We start from the raw sequence: 25,823 nt of genomic DNA, 5'->3' as shown, positions 1-25,823 counted from the left end.
CCCAGTAAAATGAATTTATTCAGGAACAACAAAGAATTACAATTCAGGACACACTTCTAATGGTGAGCCGTGTGCAAGTCCAGAGAAACAAAGGAGAGGAACGCTCTTTTTTGAACTTGGGAGGGGCTGCTGTAATTGAAGGTTTCACTGAAGGAAGCTGTAAGTTGGAACTATAGTGACTTCTAGCTTAGTCTAGATGGGTTGTAAACCCATTTCTGTATAAGTAGTTTATTTAAACCAGAACTGTGTTCTAAGAAGCATTCCTGAAGTACAGAAATATTTTTCCATTGAAATAGCCTATTTGTAAACAAAGAATATTTGTTCCTAACTTGTAAGACCTCAGGCAGAACATCTAGATGGAACCATATAGAGGTCAGTAGTTAAAACTTTCAGCAGAGCATTTTAGTTTTGTTTTGCTCACCCACATGTTTGAAAAGGTGGGGTGAGGGTGAAATCAGCATTGCCAGAATGCTTCACGGACAGTGCATAACTTTCCCCCACTGCGCCTTATCACACATCAACAAATTTATAAGGGCGAGCACAAAAGTCTGAGACTTTCCTGGCCCCATTTCTTGTTATCACTGCCATCCCCAAAGACAAAATCTGGGAAGCAACTTGGGAACTACTACTAGTAGCCATCAAGTCCTGGCCTTTGTCCACTGTACACAGACTTCCTCTGGGGGCTGGCTCGTCTGTTGGACTGAGCTTCATGGGAAAGGACTCCAAGGATAGGTGAAGAGAAGCAGCTGGTGCAGACTAACAACTGGGGCGGGGACCTGAATGGCTGCTTGAATGCCCTGGAACTTTCATTATGTGACTCCAAGTAGACACATTTATGACTCCCTTAAAAAAGGAGCAGAGATGAGGTGATGCACGCCGAAAGTGATGTTTGTTGTAAAATAGTTGTATCATTGTAGGTAAATAGGAAAGATAAAGATTTTTATCTCTCTTATCAGAAGCTACCTTTAGCTATGATTAAACATGTTGGACAGCCCTGGCCAGGCAGTTCAGTTGGTTAGAGCATTGTCTATGCACCAAGGTTGCAGGTTTGATCCCTGGTCAGGGCACATAAAGAATCAACCAGTGAATGAAAAAATAAGTGGAACAACAAATTGATCTGTCTCTTTCTCTCCCCCCCCCCCGCTAAAAAAAGCAATTAAAAAATTTTTTAAAGAAAAAAAATTCAGGTACCAGGTAGGAGAATTAAAAGTGCCTCGTATCAAAGAAGTCAGTCTTGAAGATAACCAAAGTTCTGAGGTGGGCGATGGTGATGGGTGCATGACAATGTGAAGGTACTTAATGCCACATCACTGTATATTTAAAAATGGTTAAAATGGTAAATTTTCTGTTATGCATATTTTACCACAATAAGAAAACTCAGTCTTGTACTAATATTCATATAACCCCTCAGTATGGACACACATGCCCAAAATTTGAGAGAAACATTCTAAAATCAGAAAAAGACAAGGGCATATGTTTTAATTTTTGCTATAATTCTCTCATCATTTAACACAAATAAGGTTAGAAAGACACTAAATGTTGGCATCACACAGGCAGTTCACCTCCAATTTATTGCTGGCATTTAAAAGTGGTGCTAATCTGTATGCAGTTCCTTCTAATTAGTTTGTTACATTCAATTTACAACAGAATTAGAAACAAAACACAACAAAAACACCCAGTATCTCCTCCCTTAAAATCCTCTGTTTTGATGCCTTTCCCAAAATAGCAACTATTTATAGGTCTTCTTTACTTTTCCCTTTCATTGTATTGAAATGTCCTGTTTTCACAATTTGATCTTGCCCCTCTATCTAAAGAATTCTTGCCCCCCAACACAAGGATAGACATAATGGGTTGCTATGTCACAGAGCCATAGGTTGCGAGTCCCTGTGAAAGAGTTCTTCCTTTCAACCCTGGATTGACGTGGAAACAATTACATTGGGTAAGGAGATGCAAGGCAAGTGGTAACATACAAAGCCAGGTACGTCCCTGAACAGCTCCACTGGAGCCAGAAGTCTGGAGCAGAAATTCTAGGAGTATCAGTCACAGCCTGCTGCAGGCTCTCATCATGTCTGCTTGTCAACACAAAGGGCAGAGTTCATTTTTCTAGGTCACTGTAATGCTTCAAGGGGATAACTTTCAATAGTGTCAATTAAATGACAGGGGTTCTGCAAAACCATAGGAACTTCCAAGCAGGAAAGGACTGTACAGATCAACTAAGAACTGCTGTTTTGTTTGTGTGGCTCTCAACGTAATGCAAAAAGCCCCTTGATCTGAGTTCTTACTCTCCAACTAGAAAACAAAATGACAATAGGCAGAACACAATGTACGATTAGACGTCTGGCTTACGTAATACATACAGGTGATTATCCCCATAAAGAGTCAATGTTATTTTCATACAAAGCAGCATTTGCCATACCTCTTTTTCATTTACGGTAGAAATTATATGAAAATGTGAGAAAATGTCATCCTCAAACACATTAAGGAAGCCGGCAGATCATTAGCCAAGATTTGAAAAGTTATTTTGTATTTATTGAAATTCACGACAGACTAGTAAAGTACCTCCAAAATAAAAATTACCAAAATAAACTAGAAAAGTATTTACAAAATAAAGATGAACCAAAAGTTAGTCTGCCCGAGTATTGTCTATTGTTGCTGTAACACAGTCCCCAAAACAGCAATTTCAACAACACAAATTTAGTATCTTACAGTTCTGGAGGTCAGAGGTCTGGCCCAGGTCTCAATGGGCTAAAGTCACGGTGTTGGCAGGGCCGCGTTCCTTCTTGGAGGCTCCAGGGGGGATCCATTTCCTTGCCTTTCCAGCTTCCAGAGGCCACCTGCATTCCTTGGTTTGTGTCTCCTTCCTGCATCTTCAACACCAGCATGTCGCAGCTCTCTCAAGTGTCCTGCATTTATCATTTCCCCTGACTCTGACACTCTTCCAAGTCCCTCTTCCACTTTTAAGGACCCTTGTGATTACACTGGATTCACCCAAACCCAGAATAATCTCCCTGTCACCAGGTCAACAGATTAGTACCTTAATTCCACCTGCAACTTTGCTCTCCTCTGCCATTTAACCCAACATAGTCACAGGTTCTGGGATCAGGATGTGACATCTTTCTGGGAAAACAGGAGAAAGGGGGGCGTGATTCTATCTACCACACATTAAATACACTTGTCAATACACCACAGTTTAATGTTTTCATGACAGTTCAATAACTGTCATTCAGTTCCATAATCTACAGAATTTATCTTTTTTATCTATATAAAATGTATTAAACTGGCCAGATGCAACAATTAAAAAAATGTAAAGAGATGTAAAACAAATTGTACAAAATTACAAAGTAGTGGTTGTGTGTTATGTGTTTATATGTGCACATAGAAAACTGTACATGTACACATGTGGGTATGTGTGTGTGTATATACATACACCCATAATTTTGCAGTTAATCAAGTGATTCTAGAAAGTCAATATGCCACAGGCCCTGGGAAGGTAATGCTCACAAAATAAAGCCATGTTTATAAGGATCCAAAACCAACTGAAGACAAGACCCTTGAAGAGCATAAGCATTAGAAACAAATGCATTCTTTCCAGGTTAGTCTTTTTTCCTATCCATCTTCTTTTCTCCTTTTGCCTGTTGTTGTTCTTGTCCAAATTAAACGTTTTCATGCTCCTCAAGGCCCACTATGTGTGAAGTGACCACAAGCCCTTACGAACAAGGTCAAACCACAACCCACAAATATATTACTGCAGCTCCTTTGGAGAAAATCACCGAAAAACAAAGAAAAGCTACTTGTGCACTCTTGCATACTGTGTACCTGTAATCCTGGAGAAGGTCCTAATTCCTTCGTGACTGCAACACTAATTTTAGTTTTCCAGAAACACTTTATTGGCAAGTGTGACCACTGTCATTGGCAGGTGCCCGGTCCTTGCTAGACTTAAAAGACAGGAATGTGGTAGTGGCGGTCATTCTCGGTCAGCAGGGAGATCTCCGGCCACTCCCTGAGTGGCTCCTCTGGGTAGCAGACTTCAAAGTCCCTGGAGTTAAACTTGAACAGTCTAAACACTTTTATCTTGACTTCAAGGGCATATCCAAGTATAAACATATCAATCTGGGGAAGAGATGAAAGAGAGGTCACAAATATGCATTTCCAAATTCCTGCCCTCCCACGAGCGTGGGGAGCCTGTTTTCCTGCAGCTTGTGAAACAACGTACTTGTTTACGGACCCACAAGAAGAGCCACTGCGTGGGCACAGAGTTAGGGACAAATGTCCACTACATGGAAGGCAGGGGAAAAGCAGGGGAGCATCTCTCTAGACTAGTATGAGGAAATCACAGGAAAAGCTGTTTGGAAAAAAACTAATAAAGGAATGCTCATAATAAAATTACACTGTTTTCAAACCATTTTTATATGTTTTAAATCAGTTTGTGTAAAAAGTTCAGATGATTTTGTGCACCTCCTGGGAAAGCAAAACAAAACCTCTTTTATATGGGGATATAAAAGCATTTTCTGGGTTTAGAAAAAATTTAATAATTTCTACTTATCTGTGTAAAAACCAAATGCTTTCCCAAACCTTATCTCATTTTCCAACTGGAATTTCTCCTGGTTAACTTGTGTCGTGGGAAAACCTGTTAGCTACTGAGAGGCAGTGTCAAGGTCAGAAAGGCTCCCCAGCACTGCTGTTCTGCAGCCACAGGACTGGAAAGACACATAGCAGCCAGCCTAGCAGTGAGGCTCATTACTCTTCTTTTCCGCATTTCAGGGGCAGGAATACCAACTGACCACTCTGAGTAGCTGGTCTTATCACTGCTGCAAGCAAACACCAACTGCCTACGTGTTCAAGTATTGCCAATATCCTCTTTGATCAAACACACATGATTCTCTTGCCCCATGTACCTGTTCTAGTCCACATGTGTCGCCTACAGAATTCAGGTGATTCATCATGAAGCTCAAAGGATCCGATGATGTTTCCCGGGAAAACAGGAGTCTGAAAAGGCTAGGAATGACCTTTTTCATCTTCATTTGTTCATAAACTTCAGTGACCTGATAGAGCATGATGAACTTTAAAGCTTCATACAGCTTGTACTCCAGAATGGCATCGGAGAAAAGGATGTTGCACATGCTTCCTCTCTTATGATAATCTTTAATTCCACTGAATTCGGCCCACTAAAAACAAAGACATAAAAATGAAACTTGGAAGGGTCAGGGCCAATATACACAACACTGCATGACTTATAAAGTACTTATAAAATAAAACAAAGATTAGCAGAAGGGAATGGAACTTACCTTTTCATTTTAGATCTTCTGACATGGATTTTTGAAACCATAAGTGCGTATTACTTTTACAATAACAAACTCATTTCAATGAGATATTTTTTTTCACAAAAGCACCACCCGCTAGGCAAAGCACTAAGCAAGTCGGTTTCCTAGAACTGCTGAAGATGGCTGGGTTCCACAGAGGCAGGTCCGGCGGCCAGCAGCGCTGGCTGGCATTCCTTCACACAGCGGTGCCAGGCACAGTTGAAGGCCCTCCACGTATTATCTCCTGAAACCTCACCAGAACTGTACAGGGTAGATACTATTTCTATTCCACTTTTACAGATAAGAAAACTATGGCCCAGAAAGGTTATGGTGTTTCTCAAGGAGAATTCATTCCAACAGTTCAAAATCTGTTCTTAGTCAAAGACTGGAAAAACTATGAGTCACACTGTAACATCTTTGCTGTGGCCATGTTGTAAACAGGGCGCATTCCAGAAGGGCATTTCTGAGCACCTTGTCTGGAACTTCACCTCATTTTTCTGGGGAAACAAAGGTCCATGACTATTGAGGTTTCCTGGATGCCCACAAAAGGCTCCTTAGCCCATAAAGGGCCTAACTGTCACATAGAACAACACTGCTCTCTCGTTCGTCACGCGGAGAATGAAGATTAAGGAGAAGGAGCCATCAGTTACCGGCAGCAGGGTTCCTGCCCGCATTTCCTACCTCACTGACATGAGGCGATCTGCCTGACATCAGAGGAAAGCGGCTACATTTGGGATGGATGCTTGCATTCCTAGCCTTTTACCCCAGCTACCAAACACTCACCTGTGTTTTCAATAATTCCACACATTTGCGCAATTTTCCAAACACATTTGAACCTGTATAGTTCTCGGGACCAAAACTGTATTGCTGGATCCAATTACAACCTTGTGAAAAAAGCAGTTTTTCAGGAAGCTTGAAAAAGAAGATGCCAACAATGATTAGTATCTCAACATTTATTATACAATTTGGAATATGTCACAGCACTTAATCTCATCTCATTTAGCAATTCTCATTTAAAAAGACTACCACCACGGGTAAGGAGAAACATAGAGTTATTTTTAGATTTGTGGACTCTGTGATTTGGATCATATCCACAATTCACAATTTCACAATTGATGAAAACTTAAATATAAGATTAAGTCTATACAAATAATCTTTTTGGATAAAACATTTCCAAACTACCAAGATATATCCCTTTAAAACTTAATTTTAATCACTGTTAGAGCAACACAGTATGTCTGGGAAGATGTGGATTTTAGAAGGATGCCCATTGGGGCTCAAACCCAGCCCTGTCACTCACCAGCTGGGAGGTTACTCAACCAGCAGGTTATTTAATGGCTGAGCCTCATCCTCCACTGTAAATCAAGGAAAATTTTACAGGACTAGTTGGGGTTAAATAAGATTATGCGATACCCCAGAATCTGATCCATTGTAGGCACCCTATGCATTTCCCACCCAGCTCAGCTTGTACAGGCCAGGTCTCAGTTGTGGTCTCTGTGCTCAGCAAGAGCAGCAAGGCTAGCATATACCTGTCAAGTATTTGCTACAGAAAATGAAACTAATATAAACAACTCGAAATTTAAAATGTAAAGGAAATAGAACGTGTGTGTGTGTGTATGCATATACTTTATCTTGCTTTACTCAAATGTACATCTCAGATTAGGCATACTGCATTGAAAATAAAAATTCAGGTTATCACCAAGAAGGTACTGTCTTATGCTGTTAAGAAAATGAAAAAACAAGGCACAGACTGGGAGAAAATATCTGCAAATCACATATATGACAAAGCATTTGCATTCAGAATATGTAAAGAATTCTCAAAACTCAATAACAAAAACAATAAAAAATGGTCAAAAGATTTGAACAGACATTTCTCCAAAAAAATAATATGAATGGCAAATAAGCATAGTAAAAGATGTTCAATCTTGTAACTCATCAGCAAGTGCAAACTAAAAGCACAATGATACTAATGCACACCTATTAGAATGGCTGGAACAAAACAAAAACAAATAAACAAAACCCCCTGACACTACCAAGTGCTGGTAAGGATGTGGAGCAACTGGAACTCCGACACATTTGTGGTGGGAGTGCATCATGGCAGAGCAACTCTGGAAAACTGTTGGGCAGGTTCTAATAAAGTAAGCATACACCTACTATAAGACCCAGCAATCCCACCCTAAAGGAATGAAAACTTATGTTCATACAAAATCCTGTACGGGAATATTTATAACAGCTCTCTTCACAGTATCAAACACTGGAAACAATACAGATGTCTTTCAGCTGGTGAATGGATAAACAGTGACATTCATGTCAACCTACACCACTCAACAATAAAAATGAACCAACAACATATTCACGAAACCATCTGGATGAACTGCAAATGCACTATGCTAAGTGAAAGACCTTGATTCAAAAGGCTACACACAGGATGATTCCATTTATATCACATTCTAGAAAAGGCACTACAGGACAGAAGACCTATTAGTGGTTACTAGAGGCTGGGAGTGAGAGAGGAACCGACTATGAAGGAAAACAAGGGAATCTTTGGGGTAGTGGTTAAACACTGTATGTATTTGTAAAAAGTGAATTTTAGTAGACCACCTTACTTATAAAGGACAGATGCCCTTTTCAAGAAAAGATGAGGGCATTAAAAACAAACAAGTAAAACTGAGATGGTCTATTTGCAAACTGATGTGAGAGACAGAGGACCTGGTTAAAGGACCTCTCAGAGTCCCTTCAATCTCAGTACGCCCTGTGTACAGAGCCTCCCACTCACAGGAGACCCAGAGCAGCTATGTTACAGTTGTCATCAAGGTGACTCTCACATGTTTCTGGTGTGAGGACATACCTTAACAATGTCTTTTTCTTTCATCCAGGATGGAAAAGAGAGGCCCTGGCTGAATATCTGAAATAACACTGATCGTAGAGCATCGTAGTTATCTCTCTTTACTTGTCGAACACATTTAATATGACGCCGCCAAAACAGCTCCTCATAAGCCTATTAGCACAAGAAGAGAAAGTTTTTTAAGTCCACTGGATAAGAAATTAAGGAAAGTGGCCTGGCCGGACGTGGCTCAGCAGTTGAGCATAGACCTAGGATCTAGGAGATCAAGGTTCAATTCCTGGTCAGGGCACATGACCGGGTTGTGGGCTTAATCTCTGGTTGGGGCCATGCAGGAGGCAGCTGATCAATGACTCTCATCATTGATGTTTCTATCTCTCTCCCTCTCCCTTCCTCTCTCTCTGAAATCAATAAAGATATACTGATTTCAGAGAGAGAGAGAGCTGTGTCTATGACCTCCCCTCTCACTGTGGGGAGGTCATGGACATAGCTTCATCAGTGAAAAATACTGTGTACTTTAAAACTATGCTAAGAACTACTTTAAATGTACCATTTTTTTTTTCTTCTTTTGCTAGTGACAAGGTTGGGCAGCTTTGCTGGGGATATTTACCAAGACTTTACCAAGACTGATCCAATGGAAAATTCTAAAAATTCTCACAATATTTTTGCCAAGGGGCCTGATCCCTTCAAGGGCAGGAGTCTCCCCTGCTTGTGCAGAGGTTTCACAGGCCTGGCCAGGAGAGCTGAAAAGAGCTGACTTCAAGATTTCTGAAATCACAGGCTGAGTTTACCCCCATCCTCAAAGGCACTGGCTCTATGTAAAAGGCCCAAAACCAATATCTAGCAGCTGTTTGGCTTTTAAATTAGAGCCACAGTTGTCCCTCATGTCACATTTGGTATCTTTGGATCCATAAAGCAGCATGGAATGTTTGTTTCCTGACTTTTTCACACACATTCTCCATCTTCCAGGACCTTTACAGACAGACACACCTTCCTCATCAGCTTGGCACGGGGAGTGTCCCCTTTCCATTCTCTTGCACAATAGCTGAGTAAATCAACTTCCGCCTCCACACTGAGGTTCCCTGAACCAAACAAATAATAAAAGGTAGTTAATTTTCCCTTTCCTCTTCCTTCGTGAACCCTCTCTGTACCTTAAAAATAAGGAAAGATATGTGTGAAAATACTTACTTTTGAATTTTCTTTGCAGATATCCACTCCACCTAAAAGATGAAGGAAACAATAATACCAAAATTCTACCTTCATGACAGGGATATTTTAGAAATTTGAAGATGATACAACCACCTACCATTTCAACCGGTGCCCTAAATGTAAGTGCAGCCTCCTGAAGTAGCAGAGGGTGGCCACCAGGAATGACACTGCCAACATCACGGACCCCTTTGCTATTCCCCACGCCATGTCTAAGGCTTGGCTTGTGACTAGTGTCCAGGAGTGAACTTGGTCATTGCCTACAAAAATTTAATTGAAAAAAGTCACATCACAATGACACAGGTCAGCTTTAAGGGGGAAAAAGATACATTGGATAATTTTACTGTATCTGCAAAGTGTCTATGATTGATTTACATAAACATTTTTTTAAAACATTCAAAAATTCAACCTGAAAAATTAAAGAAATGCCTAGTTCTCCTATCATCAGTGTTGTATACAAGAATATCTGTTCCCAAAATTCAAGAGAAAGAGTGAACAGAAAGACTGTGGGTTTCAGAACCACTCAAACCTGAACTCACAGCCTGCTTCTCCCACTTACCTAGCTGTGTGACTGAGAAACCTGCCTTCTCCTACCTTGCCTTGTCTTAACTGTACAATAGGGGTAAACTATTGACCTCCCTGGGGAAAGACGGAATGAAATGATTTAAGAGCCAGCACAGTGCACTATGCCCTGTGCTGAATATCTGCTGAATCCAAGGGCGATGCCAGGGATTCTGCAGGGCAGCGAGCACACGGGGGACAATCATACCAGGGGCGACCAGTGATGCCACCACCATCCACTTCTGCACACTTTGATATTCTTAAATCAGTACCAGCCATAACATGTGGCATCACCTTACCACTCAGAACTGGTGACTCAATCAGCAGGCACACAGACGTCATTTCCAGCAAGCAGCCCCTTAAAGAAGAGGCGAGAGGTAGAGAGAGATGTGCTGCTCATGGTACACGCTCCCATTCCTGATTCGACGAGAGGGAAACTTGACAGGCCTAGAGAGCTCAAACGGGGTACTTGCAATATTTTACTAAGTGCAGGAGATTCCTTATGACATTATGCTTGAGCATGCACAAATGAGGAAGAGGACTTCTGAACGACGGCCAAACATCCTGGGGTTTGTTGTGAAAGAGTTTCCTCCACAGTATGGGGTTGAGGAGAATTCCAGTGATTAACACAGTAAAAGCCTCATCAGTTTGGAATCTACACTTTCAGCATTTTTTATCATCTTTGATGGTCATTTACACTCTCAATAAAGAATTTACCAGGAGATAAAGAAATGAAAAAAGTTACCTGGAAATAAAAATACATATTATTTCTATTATGTTACTTAACAGGACATTTTCAAACACAGGTGTTTATTGTTTAGAACTGATTTACTATTCATTATAGACTTATTCCCACACAGAAATTTAGTAAAAATTTTTATGGATTGTTTAAAAATGTAGAGCCATACTGCCTTTACATCTATAATTTAGACTTTTCATTAACTCAGGCTGATTTCCCAACTTTGAAAATTCTGATATATGCTAATATTTTAGTAAGTCCTTAAATTCATGTAAGAACTAGAATATTATCTGTGATACATAGTTTCTCCTATTGTAGTCATAAACATTTTCTAGACGTGAATATTGCACAAGATTTTAGTTTTTTCTCTTCATATCAACATATCAAGCTATAAGCTGAACATCTTTTTATATCACTACATATAGTTCTACATTATTCTTTTAAAAAATCCTCACCCAAGGATATGTTTTTCACTGATTCCAGAGAGAAAGGAAGGAAGAGGGGGGAGAGAGAGAGAGAAACATCGATGTGAGAGAGACACATCAATTGGTTGTCTCCTGCACCCACCCCAACTAGGGCCGGGGATGGAACTCGAGACCCTTTGGTACACTGACCACTGTGCCGCACCAGCCAGGGTTCATGCTTATTTTTTAAAAGAGAAAACTCTGAGGGGGAGAAATGAAACGAGTGGTCAAGCCAGAATTTAGAGATGCCAGAAGCTGCATGCCTCATCACCAGGTTATCCTGACTTTGAATTATGTGGCTGAGGAAATCTTCAAAGCAGCTTTGCCACAGCAAGTAAAATAAAGCCATTAAAAAGAGAACTTAAAAAAATTTTCCTGCAGGTGTCAATAACAGGATGACAACTCATAAAAAGCAGACTGAGAGCATCATACATTAGGGCTCTAGCAAACACTTTCATGATCCCAACTTTGATGATCCCGAGTCAAATCTCATTTCCCCAAGTAGAGCTGAGAGTGAATCAAATTTTCCACGTCAGGGTCTTCGCCAGGGTCCCCCTTCTGCCAGCTGCCATGGAGAATTCGGCAACTGTTTGCTCATTTCCCCTCCCCCGCCCTGCAGAAGCCCTCTGCTCAACAGGGAACTGGCCTTGAGGGATGCCGACTGGACTAGCAGCAAGGGAGAGAAGGTTCCACCACCAGGGATTCAGCCATTCGACATAATAAAAAGAGGAGCCAGAATAAGGGCAAGAAACAAAGGGAGTGTGGGTGGCAGGAGGCTTTGGCAATGGGGACTCTCCAGGAAGTGAGGGCTGGTGACGCAGGAAACAGCATTGCCAGGAGTTACGGATTTGATCATCTTGAATGTTTGTCAAGTGACAAAATTGAAATTTCTTTTGGACTAGACCACGTGGGTGCTGGGTGAAATGAGGTGCTATACAAGCACCATGCGTTTCTATTATATTAGAAAGTGGATTAAGTAGGTCTCATACATTCCCCTCATCAGCAGCACCAAAACATGCCCAGAGATCCCCACCGCACTATCAGAAGTAACACTTAAATAAAGACAACCTGAGTAATTCCCAGAACCATCTGAAATCAACAAGGTGGCTATCTGAGACTAAAATCTAAGCTGTGACCTCAGACTATATATGGCAGATGAGACCACTGACTAGAACTGGGGAAAAAAAAAAAAAAAAAAGCCACCATTTCTTGTGGTAAAATTCTACTTAGAATTTTTTCCGTTCTCTATAATGTACCAAAGCTGAAATAATTCAAACATTCAAACAGGAAACCAAAAAGAAAAAAAACCCCTGAAAACAAAACTAAAGACACCGAAGAGCCGGAAACCGGGTGAGCATGTAGAGAGCAGATCCAGGGGAGCCCTAGGCTCGCCCTCATGGAAACTCATCAACGTCTGGTTGACCTCCGAACTTCCACTGCTGTTCCAGGTCCTTTACCACCTCTCCTTCCCCAGGTCCGCCACACTGTCGCCCCTGCTGCTTCTCCCGATCTCAGGCAGCACAGCAGTGCATGGGGCTCTCTGCACAGCGACACTGTCACCTGCATCTAGCCCGGGGACCTTCTCCTGAAGCAGAGATGGTGGGTCAAGGGCTACCGAGGGGGCCACAGAGGGGAAAATTGGGCCTGAGCTAAAGGGCAACTTAATTTCAATGTCTAAGACAGCAGAGGGAATGAAGATATATGTATACATTAAAATCACCTTGTTAAGGAAATTTAAGGTAAAAAATACTAAATTTAATTTAATATACACAACAGATATTTCTTTCTATTGCAATGCCATGTTATGGTTAATTACCAGGAGATGGAAGAAAGAGTGGCCAAGAGACACGAGTGGATTAGGAAGCAGAGAGAGGGGGTGGGGAAGGCGGCCATCCCCCAACAGCTGTAACTCTCCGTGGCCAGACAGTGGAAGGATGGAGGTGCGGGGGAGGTGGGTAAACTCACACGTCTGTGGGCTGTGTCGTGGAGCACTGCTCCCTTTGAAAAACACTACTCCTTCTGGGTAATTCTGATCAAGGGAGGGAGGTGTTGCAGAGAGGAGTAAACTGAGGCCAAGTGGGCAGGGAAGGGCCTGCAAAGACCTCCCCCCCCCCCCCCCCGCTCTTGCCCCTCCCCCTCTGCTTATACTTCTTCCCATGTGGGCTGGACGCTGGGCTGGCAGGCAGTGAGGTGACGTGAAAGACACACAGCCTGCCCTCAGGGAGCTCAGGGTTTGGTGGCATGATGCCTTCCCGTCAGGAAAGGCTACCGGTCAGCTCCCTGGGGTCAGCACATCCTGGTGTCGGGGTCTGGCCAGGACACAGAGTAACACAAGGCCCTGTGATGCCCAGGTGGCAGGCAGACCTCCATTCCCCAGTGGGCCACCTCTCTCAGAGGTCAGTGTGAGACACTCAGAGGCTCGAGAATAAAGCGTATCACCCAATTAGTCCAAACAAATAAACTAAGCAATACGCCAACAGGATGACAGACCTGTGAAACAAATCCTGTTAGGTCATCAAGTTTCTAGATAATTTAGAGCACCGGAGGACTATTAGAGATTTTTAAAAGGTCAGCAGGGCAGTGTGAAAGACTGAGTTTAAATCCTCTTGGTTCTTGCAAAACCACAGGTCAATAGTTTTTATATCAGTTATGGGAGGAATATTCAGAAAAATATCCTCTTAATAAACCTTTGAAATGGTGAAGTCAAAAGACTTTCTATGCTTTTGTACTTCAGGTATTAGTTCTGCTCAATTAAGAAACAACAGTTTTCGCCTGGCCGGGCATGGTTCAGCAGTTGAGCGTCAATCTAGGATCCAGGCAATCGGGGTTCGATTTCCAATCAGGGCACATGCCCGGGTTGTGGGCTCAATCAATGACTCTCTCATCACTGATGTTTCTACGTCTCTCTCTCCCTCTCCTCTCTCTGAAATCAATAAAGATATATTTAAAAAAAATAAAAATAAAAAATAATAAAAGAAACAAGTTTTCCACTTAGTGAAGAACTATAACCAACTATAAGATCAGTATCACTGAGAAAGAGAACCAACCACCAAGTGAAAGGTTTTTATCTTGAAAGTCACGACCAATAAGTCATTCGGTGGCCCTGTCATGCCACCTACTTAAGCATGTAGCATAACCCCCACAGGACTGGGCTTGTTTTACCCAAGACTCCTGTGAAACTAGGAGTGTCCGTACTACAACAGAAAACTGCTCCTTGCCAAACACTGAGAGAAGTGTGTGTGTGTGTTTAATAAAATCATAAACTAAGTTCTTTTTCATTTACTGGGCACATCTTTAGGAGTGTTAAATGAAACCATCGTGTTAAAAGGTATAAGTTTGTCTAATCATGCGGAGGGATTTTAAAACCCACCCAACTATTAAAACAAAAGCTGTAGGTGGGATAAGCTTCATTTAAAGGTAATTCCTCCCTGGGAAATCCCAGAACTCCAGGATCACGTCAGCTGGCCAGGCAGGCTCCCTGGCTGGGCAGAGATAACTGGTTTGACAAAACAGGCCCGGGACTCTGTCTTCACTCTGTCACTTTCTAGCTGTGGGACCTCAAATTACTTAACCTCAGTGATCCCCCAAGGTCTCCCCAATGGTGGAGACTAACAGTGATGACCCAAAGTTGGAACAAAATGAAACACAGTAAGCCACGAGAGCGTGCTTGTCATTGCAAAGGTACCAAGCAGATGCAAACTCTCCAGAGTCCCTGCTACAATCTCCCCTCCATCTTGTCATGGACCAGTGTTTACATGCCTCTCTGTGTGGACAGTCACTCCCTTCTGTGGGAGTCTATTTCCTTTTCTGGAATGTTTCCCTCTTTCCTAATCAAAATCTATCATTATTCTATGAATATAGATTAAGCTCCTCTTGCAGGCCAGGCACTATGCCAAGAGCTGATACTATAGTTGTGAACGCAACATACTGGACTCTTCTGGTGTCAATTCACAGATGGACCCTACAGGTGTATTTGGAGCACAATCAGGGCAATGGCCCAGAGGAAAGGAATGAGCTCTGTCAGCAGAGGTAACATGGGAACCTGAGCTAGACCTGCATGGGACAAGGGACAGAGCTGAGACCCAGAGAATGGACAAGAGTTCACAAGGCCAGCAAAACGAGGAGAGGCTGGCCAGGCTCAGATCAGCAGGGCCTTTAGATGCTGTGAGAGAAGCTGATGTTTAACTGAAGAGCAAGGAAAGCCCCACAAGCGTTTTAAGCAAGAGGCTGATGTGATCAGATCTGTAACCACAATTTAAATCGTTATTGCTTGAGGTCATGAGACATGTCTGATTCCTCTTCTATAGGACAACCTTCTAAATCTTTCAGAGAATCACAGAATGCTTTGGGCTGCAGGCACTGGAATTCCACTTGTTCTCCAAGGCCTGGCTCTCACCAGCCCCTCAGCAGAACAACTCCCTCCCCCAGGTGCTCCCTCTGTGCTCCATCCACACTGCGGGTAGGTGTATTCATGACGTGTCCCCTACTGGCCTCAAAGCACCTCTAAGGTGAAAGCTGACTCTTCATTCACGGTGTACCTGGTCACATGCATCTTTGAGGTGAAGCAACTGAAGCCCAGAGAAAGCAAGAAGTCTGAACTTGAACCCACATGTTCTGACTTAAGGGCAGTGTGCCCTTTGATCTAACTATAAACATCACTGCCTTCGCTGAGTGACTCTCTTCCAAGAGTGCAAAACAATGAACAAGCACAACCTTAGAAGGCAGCTATCATTTCCACTGTGCCTTTTCTTCCCCTAGATTCAACATGCTATCAACCAGGTCCCACACGACATGGTTTAAACTATCCAAGACACTCTTCATTTCTCTTGTCCTAGTCACTGGTCTCTGAACTCATTCCACACTTAAATTAGACCCCAGAATACAATGTCCCAATGGCCCAACCAGAAGAGCATTCGGTAACGTGACCACTTCCTCACTCTCAGCAAGTCCTCTGTACAGGGTCAGGGGGTAAGAATTTTAGGTGTTGCCAACCATCTGGTCTTGGTTCTAACTACTCAAATCTGCTCTGACAGAGTGAAAGCAGCCATCAGACAATACACAGCCGGGCTGTGATCCAAGAGAACTTTATTTATGGACACTGTGATTTGAATTTCATATAAGTTGCACACGTCAGGAAATGGTATTCTTCTTTTGATTTTTTTCCAACCATTAAAAAATGTAAATCCATTCTTAGGTCATAGGCCATATATTAACGCGCGCACACACACACACACACACACACACACACACACGAGTGGGACAGACGGGGCCTAGAGACTGTGGTTTGCAGAACCTCCTTCCAGATGATACATTCCAGTCCACACAGCCTGTGACTGGATTAGTAATGTATAGCTGAGAAACAAAAACACACCATCAACCCACATTCAGCCTGCCCTCAACTTAAAAGAAAGCCTTTAGACCTTTTGCTGGAGTGTCTCCCCCTCTTCTGAAGCGGGGGAGAGGGCCGGGCTTTCATCCCAGCATCCTCACATTTCCAGGTGGAAGGGCTTTCCTGGAGCTCTGGCGCTGGCCTCCGACCGGCCACTCTCTCACTTTACTCCTTCCCCAGGGAGAGCCACGATGGGCACATTTAGGAGAATCTGCTCATCTCAGCCCCCTCTTCCCAGATCTGCCTGGCTGTAGAGAGGTGCCCTTGGGCCTGGTGTCTCCCTGGGAGAGAGGCCTGGCCTTTTATGGGTAACTTTCGCTAGAGCGCTGCTAGCAAGCTAGTCTGGCCACACAACTAAGGCATGGATTTTATCAATGAGCTGACATTTAAAAATCTGACTCCTGTGTCTACATTTCAGTTCATTCAGAACCTGGGAAGGGAAGCAAGGGATACCCGGGTCATGTGGGCAAGTTCTGTGCCTTTGGGACCCAGGAGCTGACTTATCTCCCTGCTAAATTTCATGTCACTGGATTGGGTTCACTGCTTCAACCCACTATGGCATTTGTGGCTCTCTCGCTCTTGTGCTCTCCTGCTTTCTTGCTCTCTTAGATGTTTAAGATTAAGCTTGTCTTCCACACCCTAATACAAATCATTTATGAACAATTCACTTATGAATTAGTTCTCTTTAGGAGAGAACTAAAGGGACACTCTGAGATAAGCCACTCTCCACTTTCACCCTGTGGTGATTTTTCCATTAATCAGAATCATTTGGGCTCTGTTGCTAATGGTTACTAATACCTCCCATTGGCTTTCCTTCTTCGATGCCATTTTCCACTTGTAGCCAGTGGTGATTTTGGGGGGGGGGGGGGAATGGGGTTGTTTTGTTTTGTTTTTATATTCAACAGATGTGTCATCTCCTATTTAACAATCTTTGTGGCCCTAGCCGGTCTGGCTCAGTGGTTTGAGCATTGGTCCGTGGACTGAAGGGTCTCAGGTTCAATTTCTGTCAAGGGCACATATCTCGGTTGTGGGCTCGATCCCCAGCCTGGTTGGGCATGTGTAGGAGGCAACCAATTGATGTGTCTGTCTCACATCGATGTTTTTCTCTCTCTCCCTTCTACTCTCTCTGAAAAGCAATGGAAAAAATATCCTTGGATGAGGGTTTAAAAAATAATAATAAAAATTAAAAAAAATAAAAATCTTCGTGGCTTTTCTTACTTGTAGCAAAATCCCAAATCCTGGGAGCCAGTGAAGTGAGCTGGAGGCTCTGCACGAGGTAGGAGAGGGGCAACGGCACACTGCCTATTGCACCATTCTAGCCAGAAGCCTCAGGAGCTGGTACTTCTGGAACCAGGACCATTCCTTAGAATCATATGGGATGTCAGAATGGGCCTACCACTGTGGAAGCACATGGCAGAAGCTTCCCTACTCTCTACCCTCGTCTTTACCTCTCTCCCCTCTCACGAAACCATCTACCTTTACGTGATCCTTTAGGTCTGCTCTCCTAAAGAGAAACTGGGGCTTCAAAACAAACTCATCAAACAGGAGTGCTTTTTACTCAAAGTCTATGAACCAGCAGCATCAATATCACCTGGGCACTGAGATGTACAGATCCTCAGGCAGAGTCGGTGTCTACCAAGATCCCCAGTGACTCACATGCACACGGAGTCTGAGAGGCACTGTCATGGAGCAGAGAATCACCTTGCCTGGCTCCCTCTGTGCATTTTCTGATGTACTGGGCTGAGGCCTAGGCACCCATCCCTTTTTAAGTTCCTGGTGATTCCAATGTATTGCTGGTGCTGAGAGACGCTGCTCTAGGGTAGGGTTTTCTCCACCCTTGGCCGTTTCTGTTATCTCCAATATGTTATCACATGTCAATTCTTTTGCAAAATTACAGTTCAGAGAAATCAGGCCAGATAAAGGAAAGTCTCACTGGTCATGTCATCCAACTGCACGTAAGTGTGGCCTGTGCTTTGTGCCCCTCTCCCTGTGGACCATGTGAGGGGTGACTTTTACAAGTCAATGGTTGTTTTTCCATAGCTGGGAGCCATGCTTATCTACAAAGGAACTTTGCTGAAATTAATAATAAAGAAACCCAACTATTAATGTGACCTCAGGGAGGGTGACTGAATCATCCTGGCTGGTCTGGGACTCCCCAGTTTTAGCACTAAAAGCTTCATGTTCTGGGACAGCCCTCAGTTCCAGGCAAACTGGGACAGGTGGTCACCATACTTCCAGGGCCCTCGGGGTCTGACCCAGACTTCCCAGTATCCTCTCACCCCTTCCTCTTCCCAGCTGCCTTCCTCCCTCACTCCTGCTACCTCCCATTCTCCACCTCTCAGCTCAAATGTCACTTCCTTGGGCAAAGCTTCTATGGGCCATTCCCAACCCCCAGACTTGGTAAAATCCCCGTTACATTCTTCTATAGCACATGGTGTCCTTTCCCCCCACAGCACTTGTCACAGTTTACACAAGTGAGTTTGTGTTTGATTAGTGTCTGTCTCAAGGACTAGAACTGTGTCTGTTCTCTCTCTGCTTTCTTGGTGCCTAAGTACACTATAGACTGTTAATAAATATTTGTTGAATAAATAAAATGAATACATGTAATCAGGATCTAGTCCATGTCTCCATATGGAGTAGAGATTGCCAGTGTCCATTCTCTCTGATACATAGGTACTTAGAATAAAGTATGTTCCCTCCTCCCTAGGTGCTGGATATAGCGATGTGAGTGAATTCTGACTAAGAAGTGTTGTGTGCAATTTTCAGAAGGCTCTGTTGAGAGAGGTGCATTCCTTGCCCTTGCTCCTCCAGATTAGCTGGAATGTAAGTGTGATGACTGATGTTCAGCAGCCATCTTGGGCTAGGAAGTAGCTGTGGGCATGGAAACATTGCATGGTAGAAACAAAGTGGAAGGAGTCTGGGTCCCTGATACCATGGAGCCCATTCCAGCCCTGGGAAGCCACCTCTAAGCTTTGTCATGGGAGAAACCCATTCACTTATTTGGAATTGTTTTTTATTCTACCATACCTAATCCTAGCTAATAGCCTTGATCTTGGTGGTCCCTTCTGAATTTTAACATGTATGTCAGAAACAGTGAGCCACCAGTATGTTTTCTCTTCCCTTAATTACACACACATCAATATAAAGCAGGAAGTGAGAATGTGAAGTGGTCTCCTAGTGGGATGGTTTCAAGGTAGTGGAACAAGCAGGCAACAGGGAGTCGGAAACTCTGGGTCTCGTCCTAGAGAGCTGAGCAACTCTGGACCTCAGCTTCCTCCCCTAGGAGCAAACATCAGGAGGCCAGGCCATTAACCACTATTTCCCTTCACCCTCTAAAGGCCTCTTCATGTTAACGTGTCTCAGAGTTACACTGGAGGAGGTAGTCACGTTGGGGCACAAGGACCGGACTATAAGTAGCTGTGACACAACTGAAGTTCAACTAAACTCAAAACATTACTCAAAACTTGCACCACAGGAAAGATGCCCTGAGCACGTACAATAGATAATAGAGACCTTGACAAATACCCCAACCTTTAGAAGTACATGCCTCGTTTTACAGATCTATTATGCCAGTTGACCTGAACCACAGTTTTGATAAGAGCCTTTTCTACAAGCATTTCCATGGAGGTGACCAGTTTCTAAAAAATAGCAAGAATAAAACGAAGATTGAGAAGCCTGGGTCAGAGGCAAGAGGGAGAACTGTACCTTCACATTTTGAATGAATCAGTCAACGAGGAAGACACTGGAATATTAAAGCATGACAAAATGACAGTACAAGGTAGGTCAGCAAGCACTGGCTATACAAGTCCTATCATGACAACCAGCTAAGCACCCAGAACTGAGTACTGGGATATACCATGGATAAAACTGGTCTAATAAACTCTCTCAGTTCAAGTGGTTCTTCTCTCTGCTTCAGAGTTCAGAGGAAGGAATCACTATGCCTCAGGCCTGCACTGCTTCAGGTGCAAAACTGAGACCGAACATTATACTAATAATCTATTAACTATGTTTGTGTTTCAAGGTGAGCAGTCAAACTAATCCTTAGCTACAAACTGAACTCCAAGTTCAGTTTTTAAATACCAAATAAAATGACAGAGCTGATCTCGTCCTTTGACATCAGTGCCATCCAGCCCTTCATGTCTAGATGGGGACTGATTATGTTCAGCCCACGCTGGCACTGGCTTGCCATCTCTTCCACTTCCCCTTTCCTATCAGCCGTTCTGCTTCCTCCACGGCATTTCAACCTGTCCTAGCAGTAGATCTGGACGGCACAGAACATTCAGTTCTTGTGTCACTTCAGAGACCACACAGGAAAGCTGAGGCCTTCTAGTCACAGGCATATTAAGTCAACAAATATGCCTATGATGTGCCAGGTGTGTTCTAAGACCTAGGGAAAGACTCTCTACCAGACAAGGAAGAATTTAGTTCACTTCTTTTAAATTTGGGATACTAAATGCTCCAAGGCACACTCCCTGCCTTGGCTTAGAGGAGACAGAAAATGTCCAAAGCATGTACCCTGATGAGCTTCCACCACCAGCTCCCCCGCCCACCTCGTTCCTGAGTCCCTCAGGAACTGGTCTGTATGTACTGAAGCTATCCCAGACCTACAGAGCACGGAGCTCATGTCCACTGCTTCTCTTTTCTTGACAGTCAACCCCTGACACTGAATGAGATTCTGCTTCTCTCTGAATTGGGGCAGGTCTCTCCTGAGAAACTGACTTCTAATTACTTTATTACACACTCCTGCTAGAAGACTAACCTTAATATTCATTAAAAAACCAATAACAGGGCAAGCACAGAAAGACTGAATAAGTTATTTTAAGTTACTGTGCATATATCATCCAACAATTCCACATAAACTCAAAGTCATAGTCACCTGGTTAAATCAACAACAAAAGACTTTCTATTCAATTCTGAATTGAGGCGTTAAGAGAGCATAGTGTTTTATGTGCTACAGATTCTGTGATTTGGGTCTAATACCTGGGCATCCCAGCAACAGTACTAACAGACAGTAGTCCTTGGTCTTCTAGAAATGGACATACATTTTACCATCCTCTTTTTTTAAACATGATGCCACCTGTCTATTCAATTAAATGTGAATGTAGAAAAATGGAGCATGGCTAGAAAAAAAGATTATTGGCAAAATGAGTGCATAAACAAAAGCTTTTCTCTGTTGATTTATTGTGAAGTGACATCTAAAAGTTCTTCCATTAAGTTCATTACAAATCAATAAATGTGTATACAACCTCAATTTTCAAAAATGGATTGTCCTAAGCAACTGAACATTACCACACGGTTCAAGTGGACAGGAGAGAAAGGCCAAATACACCGGTCCAATAACTCCTCTAAAAGTTATAGAGGCTCAAAGAGCCATGTATAAGGAGCTGCACACGAAGGAAGCCTTAGCTTGATAACGATAACTTTTTCGTAATCTCTCTTCTCCTGTTCCTCAGACCTGTTACCTTGAGCAACAATGGTATAAAGATGATAACCCAACTTTAATTTAGAACCGCTTAAATGTGATGCGGTAACCTTGGAAACTAGAGTGCTCTCAGGTATAAGCCTGCCCTGTTTCAGGAGACAGAAGCAGGCGGAGGCTAAGAACCTGTTGTGGGTGGGGTCACACCACCAGGGTTTGAATCCTGGCCACCACTTACTTACTAGCTGGAAACTCTGAGCAAATTCCATAACCATTCCGAGCGCCACAGAGTGGTGCTTTCAAAGACTACACAAGACTATCTGTGGGCAGTGTCTCCTCACCCAGTGTAAGAGAACTAAATGCCCAGTTATTGTGGCGGGGCCAACCCTGGTGCTACAGGTGCATAGGACAGCACCCACCCACTTCAGGGAGCCAGGTAAAAGGTCATTTTCAATTTAATAATTGTGCCAATCAAGAATTTCAACTTAGCGAAATCACATGGTACCAAAAGGTACATTTTATTCAGTATTTAATCCATCTAACAGAAATGCTAAGAGTGGAAGCATAAAGTGGGGCAAACAGGCTGCAAAAATATAAAACTAAGGACCATTTGTCTTTAAGCATTCTGCTGTGAGTGTGTGTGTTTTTAATTGCAGTGTTTGTTTTTTTCCTAAGCCCTCAAAATATTTTTTAAGGGAGGAAAATATTTCTCCTTAAAGTTATAACTAGCACACAAAGAACCACAGCTACACATCCCTCTCCCCCTTGGCACACATTGCTCACTGCCAGCGCCCCCTCTGCTCCTTGTTCAGCTCCTTAACAGTGAAGGCCTTGAGAGCACTAGAACAGGGTTCTAGACTAAGGGCACAATTCTACGCACCCCTTTGCAGTCTGTGTTGAGGAAGGAATGTTTGCGCCCCACCATCCTCATCACTCCGCTTGCTGCTGACTAGCCAGTAGGTTCCAGTTTGCCCTCTCCCTTTAACATAGAAGTGCTCACCAGGTAAACTCACCTGCCTGCCTAGTGCGGTACCTGTGATTCCACATGGGAACAGGCCAGACTGCTTATGGCAGGTCAGGAACAACTGCTTCATACATAGACAGTCATCCTTGAATGGTTTTGGAATAACAGAATTTGTGATATTAAGGAATACACCTTTTAATTAGCAGAGAAGTCTAGGTAAGAAGTGTGTGTGTATTTGTGGGGGGAGGAGGGTCTTGTACCAGTTTGTATGTGACTCAGTTTCCTAAAATGGGGATTAAAAATTACAACTACCTCATGTATACAGTAACGATAATAACAGCAGCTAACTCTGGGGTACTTACTGAGGGCCATGCACGGTTTTAAGCACTTTATAGGCAATAAAGGAGCTAACATACAAGCAGCACTCAAAAACATGTCATTACCATTATTTCTAAATTTTTGTTTAGCATTAGTCTCCTCTCCAACCAAAATCTTACCCAGAACAGCATATAAAACAGAAGGGTGGGGAGCAGAGCTGCTGGAGTGGAGGGATCTGGCTGTTGGGTCCCCCACTCCACACTGGGCATTCCTGCCCCTGCCTGCCAGCCAGCCCCTAGAGATCACCATGGAGTCCTGAGGCTTTCAAGAACACCACTTTTTGAAAACTCAGAGTCTCAGGTCTCCTCTCATGTTTCTACGAAATAAATGGACCGACAGTGACGAAGAACCACAACTCACATAAAAATATCATTAAGAATGGCTACCAAAACCTGTCCATGCCTGCCCATTTTGTGAGTTTTCTTCTGCTATTGTTCGTTTGCTTTTTATTGTCAAGTATTCCTTGTTATCATTTGCTTTTATATCAAAAGCAAATCTTGGTTCCTCTCTTACCAAAAGAATTAGGGGTAGGTTAAAAAGCTGTGGCATCCTAGCTTTGACAAGTAATTTTAACCCCCCCCCCCACACACACACACACATATCACAAATCTTGGTTCCTCTCTTACCAAAAGAATTAGGGGTAGGTTAAAAAGCTGTGGCATCCTAGCTTTGACAAGTAATTTTAACACCTCCCCCCCCCCCCCCAAATATCAGCAAAGAAAGGAAACTATGTTCTTAAGTTGTTGGAGGTTATGTTTGGGAGAAAAAAGTTTTCCATAACCTGATCCTTGATTCACATGCTTCCACTGCCACACACCAGCTGCAGACCCCACAGGCTGGAGCAGAGGAAAGAATTCTTGCTGGGTTCACAGTGCTGGCACACCTTGAACTTGGTACTTCAGAAGGAAAAATTCCTGGCAATTATGTTAAACCCAGAATAGGCACCGTTCCGCCTCCCAAAGCAGCTTTTCCCAGCTGTGACCCTACCTCCATTTCCAACTTTGCTTTCTCTGCCAAAATAAGGCAGGGAGAAGGGAAGAAAATAACATAATAAAAAGTTGAAATGAATACACCCACAGGAAATATTTCGCTAATTCTATAATAACCCAAGGTGCAGAAAGGTTGGAAAATGAGTTCATTCTCCAAACTTTTGAGAGTGGGAGGTAAGTCAATCACAGAATTCTAGACTGGGAAGGCCTTAGAGATCAGCTAGCCCAAGGCCCTCATTTTATAGGTGAGGACAGGGAAGTCCAGAGCCGTTGTGGCTTCTAGGCACACAGTCCTGGGCAAAATGATACCTAAAACTCATGTCCTGACTCTCAGAAGGGTGCTGTTTCTACTTCACCCAAGAGCAAAACCCCAGCTGTTTGCTGTGTGAATCAAAAGCTCCTGCTGGGACCAAGAGCAGCAATTAATAAACAGACCTGACACCTGCCAATTTCCCCAAAACGCTGCAGTTCCTGGAGCCCAAACTCTGTGTTTGTGAACAGGCATTTTCCCAAAATTCACCAGTGGACTAACACCCCTGGAGTGGTCACCAGAGAGTTACACAGAAAGGGAATGTGCTCAAAACTGAGCAGTCACGCTCATCTTCTCGGAGCTGGACTAGAACGATGGCAAGGAAAACAATCCCTCACTTCCAAGGTGAGGGCCCAGCCGCCACCGCGGGCGGGCGGAGCCGCAGACTCAGGGGGCGCGCCCGAGCCCAGCAGCCCGACGCGCTCGCAACCTGCGCGCTGTGCTGCTGCTCTTGTCCTTCGTGACATTTCTGTTAAAAAAGCCAGTTTTCTGTTGCTCAGCGAGTCTCGACTGCCGCAAAGGTGTGGGCCACATCCTCTGCCAGCAAAGCGCGAAACTCATCCACTTCCCTCCGACGACAGTCAAGTTCTCAGAGGGGAAACCGAAGGGGAAACCGAAGGGGACACCGCCGCTCCTCGGAGACAGGGCCGGACCCCAACCGCTGCGCGGACCCTGCACCCGCCCCCCCCCCGCCCCCCCCCCACACACACGGCGGCTGTCTTTCGAGGAACCCGCCCTCCCCGCCTAGGCGGGCCGCTCGCAGCCGGGACCCAACAGCTCTGCCTCCCGGGGACGCTGTTCCGACTCGGGTGCGGCCCGGGCCCCCCACGGCCGCGCAAACCCTGCAGGGGCTGTGCGGACGCGCCCGCCTCCGCCGCGCTCGGGGCCCCGGGTCGCCCAGCCCTCCGAGCGCGGGCCTCGGACCCCAAACCCGCGGCTGCGCCCACGCAGAAGAGCGCGTCCCAGGCTCGCCGCGGTCCCCCGCCCCGTCCCGCCCCGCCCCGCCTCGCCCTTCCCGACCCACCGCCCTGCCCGGGGCCCACCTGCGGCGAGAGTGCGAGGCCGTTCCCGCGCCTGTGCCCGCGGGGGGCTCCTCTGCGCCGCCATGCCGGCCGCGCGCTGCGGACGGGCGCGGAGCCTCGGCCGGTGGGTCAGTCAGCCGCGGCGGCCGCCCGCCGGCGCCGGGGATCGCTTCCCGGCGGCGGGCGGGCGCGGGAGGCACGGGAGGTGGACGGCTGTCGGCGCTCCCACCCCAGGCGCCT

The 25,823-nt window shown here is 44.4% G+C and overlaps 1 protein-coding gene across 1 annotated transcript; it reads right to left on the bottom strand.

The window, feature by feature from the left end:
• Positions 1-25,823, bottom strand: OTULINL (OTU deubiquitinase with linear linkage specificity like). The gene is made up of 8 exons (XM_081131287.1): positions 25,605-25,823; positions 9,449-9,608; positions 9,331-9,362; positions 9,133-9,224; positions 8,149-8,298; positions 6,084-6,212; positions 4,896-5,165; positions 1-4,110 (listed from the first exon to the last, which is right to left on the bottom strand). The coding sequence occupies exons 1-8, from the start codon at positions 25,666-25,668 to the stop codon at positions 3,937-3,939; spliced, it is 1,071 nt and encodes a 356-aa protein (XP_080987413.1). The 5' UTR covers positions 25,669-25,823; the 3' UTR covers positions 1-3,936.

The sequence above is a fragment of the Miniopterus schreibersii genome, assembly GCF_964146895.1.
Source record: "Miniopterus schreibersii genome assembly, chromosome: 3".
Lineage (NCBI taxonomy): Eukaryota > Metazoa > Chordata > Mammalia > Chiroptera > Miniopteridae > Miniopterus > Miniopterus schreibersii.
Note: the sequence above shows the minus strand (reverse complement) of the source record. Positions and strands in the feature narration are given on the sequence as shown.

Coding starts and splice junctions, on each gene's coding strand:
- OTULINL (XM_081131287.1), bottom strand. CDS start 25,668: ATGGCGGCGCAGAGGAGCCCCCCGCGGGCACAGGCGCGGGAACGGCCT. Junction 9,225..9,330: donor TCTGCAAAGAAAATTCAAAA/GTAAGTATTTTC, acceptor TGTTTGGTTCAG/GGAACCTCAGTGTGGAGGCG. Junction 6,213..8,148: donor AAGAAAAAGACATTGTTAAG/GTATGTCCTCAC, acceptor TTCTTTTTCAAG/CTTCCTGAAAAACTGCTTTT.